Source organism: Fukomys damarensis, unplaced genomic scaffold, assembly GCF_012274545.1.
Source record: "Fukomys damarensis isolate Sample0158 unplaced genomic scaffold, DMR_v1.0_HiC HiC_scaffold_3, whole genome shotgun sequence".
In the NCBI taxonomy this organism is placed as follows: domain Eukaryota; kingdom Metazoa; phylum Chordata; class Mammalia; order Rodentia; family Bathyergidae; genus Fukomys; species Fukomys damarensis.
The window spans coordinates 19198938-19205910 of record NW_022900915.1 but is presented as its reverse complement, the minus strand read 5'-3'; the positions used below and the strand labels follow the sequence as shown (position 1 = coordinate 19205910).

General features: G+C 35.2%; 1 protein-coding gene across 8 annotated transcripts in view; it reads left to right on the top strand.

Annotated features, from left to right (window-relative positions):
- Apc (APC regulator of WNT signaling pathway) overlaps positions 1 to 6973 on the top strand; it is a 123207-nt gene that overhangs the window by 97119 nt on the left and 19115 nt on the right. For 4 of the 8 annotated variants that reach the window (XM_019205096.2, XM_033767363.1, XM_010607891.3 and 1 more), the window contains 4 exons: positions 602 to 700; positions 2280 to 2658; positions 4529 to 4624; positions 5861 to 5914. In XM_019205096.2, coding sequence (XP_019060641.1) covers positions 602 to 700; positions 2280 to 2658; positions 4529 to 4624; positions 5861 to 5914 — 628 coding nt within the window. The remainder of the gene's footprint in view (positions 1 to 601; positions 701 to 2279; positions 2659 to 4528; positions 4625 to 5860; positions 5915 to 6973) is intronic. The other 4 variants (XM_033767365.1, XM_010607890.3, XM_010607893.3 and 1 more) reach the window with 3 other exon arrangements.

Below are 6973 nucleotides of genomic sequence, written 5' to 3'. Positions count from 1 at the left end.
AATAAAGTGTTTGTAAATGGGGAGGGGAGGAGGGGGTGAAGGGAGGGCAGGGACAAGGGGAAAAATGAGAATCAAGACCTATTATGTAAAGGTACAGAATCCCAATGATGAATGTAACTGTATTGTATACCTAGATTATACCAATAAACTCAATAAAAAGAAAAAATAAATAAATAAATAAATAAATAAATAGCATGAAGAATCCAGACCCACAAAGGGAGTTGAGACTGGAAAGGAGAGCCACTTTGGACTGTATACTAATTAATGTTCCTAATCTGACTTTAGGTTTCCCTGTGTAGGTATAAGTAGACATTTATGCTTTTGTGGGGGTGGATTTTAAAACCTTTCCTATTGGGATTATTTAAATCAACTTTATCAAGGAAAGACTAATGTACAATAAAATGTACCCATATTAAATACAAAACTGAATGAGTTTTGATAGCTGTCAGATATATTTTGATTTTGAGCAGTTCCGGTGGTCATACATTTAATGATATATTTAATTGTTTTCCCTAAAGATGGTTCACTTAGAGCTCCTTCACGTGAAGTTACCTATATTTGTAATCTGAATTATGCAATTTATAATTTACTCTGTTTCTAGGGATCAACAACACGAATGGACCATGAAACAGCTAGTGTTTTGAGTTCTAGTAGTACACACTCTGCTCCTCGAAGGCTGACGAGTCATCTAGGAACCAAGGTAATAGAAGATTGTAAATCCTGGTGGTTAATGCTGCAAATTCTTTGCTATGACATTCTTCATGAGAATTCTAATTCTTACTCAATCTTTCAAAGAAATGACATCATTTTATACAAATAAATATAAGGAGGAAATGAGGATTATAAAATCTGACAGATTAGGTAGTTGTTAATTCTTTTTCAGCCTCATCATCCACTTTTCTGGAAGTATCCTAAGCGCCAGCCAAACTGGCTTACTTCCCTAAATAACCCTTATGACTTTCTTCCTGTGAGGTATTCTTATTCTTCCAAATGAGAAAAAAAATACCAGGTAACTCTTACATAATTAAGTTAAACTTTAACTCCAGATCTGTCCAACATCAACATATAGTTTTTGCTGTAAAGAAACTCTCTAATATGTAATGAAAACTGGCAGCTAGAATTCCATTTCCTTTTGAAGCGATTTATATGTAATATTAAGGCTTTACTGTGTATTTTGAAGGCCAGATACTGTCCTAAATATGTATTATTTCATTGAATCTTAACAAGTATACATGCAACTCAGAAAACTGAAGCTCGGGGAAATCAAATTTGAGCCTAGGTCTGATGAAAAAACCCATTTATCCACAGTTTTGTACTGCCTTGCTAAAACTTCAATACCTTTTGGCTAGATAATTCCCTGTTGCATTATGTATGCTGAGCAGCATTCCTGGGCACCACTCACTAGATACCCCTAACACTACAATTACAACTGAAAATGCCTTGAAGACAGCCAAATTTACAGGGTGGGGGAGGGGCTTTCCTGAGGGAGAACCACTGATTTATAGAGATGATACATTCTTTATATGATGCCATCGGCTTTCATGCAGTAGCCTCTAACTGAAATGAAACTGATGACAGTCCAGGATAACTGGGTGGTGTTTTTCTGTTTCTAACCTAAGTAAATCCTTAGAATTTATTGTCAGAGAGTAACTCATGCTTACCAAATGATTTTAAAAATAGAAAATAACTACAGATCCTGGCATTGTCACTCCCTGTGCTCATGACATTTTCACAACAAAATATTTTCACATGCATAGGAAGAAATCATATCTTAACAATTAACAGTATTACACTTATAATGAGAATTCTCAATTGCTGAGAATTAGTACTTAGTAAATTACTTGTTGCAAAAATGTTTATTGATTATATTGTAGATTAAGAGGTAAAATATTATTTTAAATTGCATAAAGAATTTAAATAAAATACATCCCTTAGTGTATATGTATGAGAGATCACATTCCTATAAGGGATCAGTTAATTTTCACTCATTATAATCAGTAGATTACTGCCAGCTAATCCATACACATAGCAATTTAAGTATGCATAAAGAACTCACTTTCTCTTTCTACACTGTATAATGCCACTACTATGATTTATTCACATAAGAAATTGTTGATGATTATCTGGATTTTGATATAGCACTCATTACTTTATCCTGGATTTTCTTGTTTTGTTTTGCTTTGAATGAGTTACAGTAAACATCCCATTCATCACTTCATTAATTTTGACGTTTGGATATTAAAGTCATAATTTTGTTTCTAAACTCATTTGGCCCACAGGTGGAAATGGTGTATTCATTGTTGTCAATGCTTGGTACTCATGATAAGGATGATATGTCGCGAACTTTGCTAGCTATGTCTAGCTCCCAAGACAGCTGTATATCCATGCGACAGTCTGGATGTCTTCCTCTCCTCATCCAGCTTTTACATGGCAATGACAAAGACTCTGTATTGTTGGGAAATTCCCGGGGCAGTAAAGAGGCTCGGGCCAGGGCCAGTGCAGCCCTCCACAACATCATTCACTCACAGCCTGATGACAAGAGAGGCAGGCGTGAAATCCGAGTCCTTCATCTTTTGGAACAGATACGAGCTTACTGTGAAACCTGTTGGGAGTGGCAGGAAGCCCATGAACAAGGCATGGACCAAGACAAAAATCCAAGTATGTTCTTTGTAGTGTACATCATAGTGCATTATTCAAAGCATATGTAACAGTTTTAGAGTAGAAAACTTTTTCTTTAGTTAACATGTTGTCTTTATGAATGGAGGAAGAAATTCATATTAGTTATCTATGCTGCTAGCATTATTTTAGAGCTATGCCTATATTTTCCTAGAAAAATTAATATAGGAAAATATGTGCATTTCTGTGCAACCAAAAAATAACAGCAAATCAAAGAAACTTATAAAGGCAAAGATTAGTTGAGCTAGAAAGAACTTGAGCAATTATGTTCCCCATCTCTTCTATTGCATAGTTGTGGCTCAGAAAAGCAACTTTGCATAAGTTTCTGTAGCTGTTGATGACCAAGCCATAATCTCTTTTTTGTTTGTTTGTTTGTTTTTTGGGGTTTTTTGTTACCAGGGATCAAACTCAAGTCCTTGTGCTTGAGAGGCAGGCGCTGGAACCACTGAGCCCCTGGCCCTCATAATCTGTTATACTTGCATATCAGCCTATCCAGTGGACAGGCTCTATTATTTGATCCTCACAAAAACCTTGTGAAGTAGAAAAGGAAAATTTTATTATCTAGAAATTGAAGTTTAGAGAGGCTAAAAGATTTACCTTTGGCCACATAGTAAGTGGTAGAGCCAAGAACAATGGTCATGTCTGATAATTTTCAGCTCAGAGCTCTTCCTTCTATACTGTCTTGCTCCAATCGTTGTGCTCCAGTGGCTGGTGGTCAAAAAACAAAAAAGCACCCAGCTGTTGGCTCTGAAAAGACCCTTAGCCATCAGCCCCTCCCCTTCGGGGGCAGGAAATTTAGGAGTTGGGTCCCTTGGGAACATAAAACTTCATTCTTGTAGCCAAGAATCAACATTAGTAAGTACATAAGGTAAGGTCTTCCTCTCACCCAGTGAGAACTCACATGGAGAGTAAGTAGGTGACACTGTTATATCAGCCTATTGATTAGGAGAGTGGGGCAATGGTAAAAACATGGCTTATGACTATGATAGGTTTTTTTCTAAGCCAAAATATAAAATTTATTTAAATTTCAGGAATAAGAAAAAAGAGATGATCCTTTATATCTGCTTGTTCTAGGGTTGAGAACTAGTAAAATACTTTATTGAGATCTTTATTGACAATAGAACATTGCCTTTCTGGATTTTCTTTGGCTGTCCACATCTGAAAGGACTCAGATTACTTCTGAAAAATACTTTTTAAAAATTATGTCAAATAGTTTCAAAACCTTGCACATAGTATTAAACATGTAGGTACATTTTCTTTGACATGTTTTTCTTTCAGTTTTTTACTGTACATATATATATATATATAGTTAACTTTCTCTACAAGATACTAGATTTGTACAAGGCCTTGCTCGTTTAACCAATGCTTATGACAATGGTTTAAATTGAAATTATTATTTTACTTTGTTTTGTTTTTTGTTTTCAGTACCAGAGATCGAACTCAGGTCCTTGTACTTGAGAGACAGGCAGAGGAACCACTGAGCCAAATCCCCAGCCCTTAAATTAAAATTATAAACAAACAGTTTTATACCAGTATGTTTTTATTATTTTATATAGCCAACATAATTTTAAATTTTTATATATGTAAGTTAATAACATAAATCTACAAAGAACTTGAACATAGTCAAGGGCAGATGAGTAGTAAACATTTTTATGGAACTAAGAAAAGCCCTTTGCTATTCATTTTCTATTCCACATATAGTATTTATTTATTCATCCATTCAGCAAATTACTTGTTAATCCACTAAACTTCTATACATTAGGATTATGTTATTGACCCCTGTATATTTTAAAGTATAATAACCATCATTGCTTTTGAAGTAACAAAACATGGTTTATGTCAACTTTTTCAGTGCCAGCTCCTGTTGAACATCAGATCTGTCCTGCTGTGTGTGTTCTAATGAAACTTTCATTTGACGAAGAGCATAGACATGCAATGAATGAACTTGGTAAGACAAAAATGTTTCTTAATACCATAGATAAAAATTGGTAGACTTCTAAATCATTGTAGTGTAGTAAGTTAAGATGTTTAATCATTGATAAGTTGATATATAAAGCCACTAACTTCTATTACCAGCTGCTTCCTCCTTGTAGTAGGGATTGTGCCCTGGCTTCCATGGGAGAGTCATGAATCATGAAACTGTTACTCTGTTATAAACTTATTTGAATTTTCAAAGTCACACCTGAAGATTGAAAAAATTACCAAGTGAACCACTCCTTGTCCCTATTGCCAAGGTAGACCCTGGGTGACAGTTGATAGGGTAATTTGGATTACTTTGCAAATACAGTGCTACTTCACTGTCCTTGAAATCTGTCAGTCACTTTTGCTGATCATCAGGAGGAATTATTATTAAGATTTTCATTTATCCTCATGCTTATTGGTATTTATTGGATTTTCCTCATAAGCAGCATGGTACCTTGAAACTGGTTAATATAGAAAAATATACACTAATTTAAGTTGGAAACATTCCATTAATTTTGGAACAGTTACTCCTTTAGGTACATATTATCACATGCCCTAAAAGTTATATGATCTGCATTTATGCATCTCATTTTTCACGTAATGGTTTTTCTTTGATTTCTAGGTTCATTTTGCACATGTGGTATTTATAAATTGCATCATGCTGAGCCACTTCATATGAACTGGATTTCTGTAGTTGTGCCACAAACAAGAACCATAGACTGAGTTTCCATTTTAGTGTAGCTGTGCCCTTGGTTTTTGTGCTGTTTATGTGACATTACATTCCAACCTCGACTTTGTATTCCTGCCACCCTCATCATCATTCATCATTATCTTAAAAGTGATAAAGTCATGAGACTGACACAGCCAACCTGCACAGCCAAACGTGCGTGTTGTCTCTTCAGAGTCATCACTTTGGGAGGCTCTGTACCTTGAAATTTCAGGTCTGCCCTCCAACATGCTTTTCTTCCCACGGGCCCACCTAACTCTCCTCCCTAGCACCCTATGGAATATCAGTTAATCTTATATGAATTCTCCCCTCCTCCATATAATCTCAGCATTTATGGAAAATATGTAATGCTAATAATGAGAAGAATTAATCCAATTTTGAGACAATACAAAGGTTTTTCTATAAATGTTCCTTTGTAAACTAGGACTGACACATTAATCATCTGAATTTTAAAATAAAACCTAGACTCAGTATTTGTTCCTCTTCCTTCTTCAGGTAGGAAGGCTACCCGGGGCATTTCATCACAGGAGCTAGGGCAGGGGCTTTCAGGTGAGGAGCAGGATGGGACCTCTGGGGGTGTGATTGCTGGGGACAGAGCCACAGGGGTTGCCTTCCTCTCACTCCTAGTCTCCAGAGTGGCCCTGGGGCAAAAGGAAGATTAAAGTTTATGGATTAGGGAGACATAGTATAAAATGACACCGGTATCTGGCAGTCAGGGAGTAAGGAAGAAATAAGTCTCAATTGGATGAAGGGAAATTCTTAAGCCCAATCAGCTGAGACAATTTTCAGGTCATTTGAGTTTTAGAGGAGAGTATCAGTGATATATATTTGTTAATTCCAAATCCTGTCCCCAAAACTGTGTTAGGCACTAGAATTTTCTATGATTAAGATTTGGTCCTGGCTTCCAAAGAACTTAGGATTTATTAATGTAAGTGTGTCACATAATTTCTAGACCATAATGATCACTACAGGCATTTGTCAAACCATATAGATCCATATAGATTCTCTGGCCCTGAAGCAATTAGAATCTCCAGAGGAGGGGACTAAAAATCATATTTAGTGAGCAGCCTGAGTGATTCTTATCAGGAAACTGAGGAATACTGTTCTATAGAATATTGATGTTTGGCCTCTAATACTTATTTTTAAGGGCAGCTTTGTATGCTAATGGTAGCTATCTAAACCAAATAATACAAAAATAATATACTTTTAAAAATTGTCAACTCTAGTATCTTTTTTAATTATGAAGATTCTGTCTAATGTCAGCTAAGGCCATTAGTCTTCTATCTTCTATAAGGTTATAAGACACTGTATTGAATAATAATTTGATCAATCTAGACCTTTTTCTCTAGACCTCTTGTGTAACAGATACCCCAAGAAAAATGTCAAAGGACATGTTCATCATCTTTACATTACCTTGAAACATCCTAATTTTTTCTTGGGGAAACCAATGTTTTATTCTATCAAACATATATTTGCTTCATATTTTAGTGAATCCATTTATAGTTTTAACATATAAAATATACTCTTTCCCTCAAAATTTACTGAAGTCTTTATGTTTACCTGAAATTTTACTCTTACTCTTTTTTTTTTTTTTTTTTTTTTTTTATT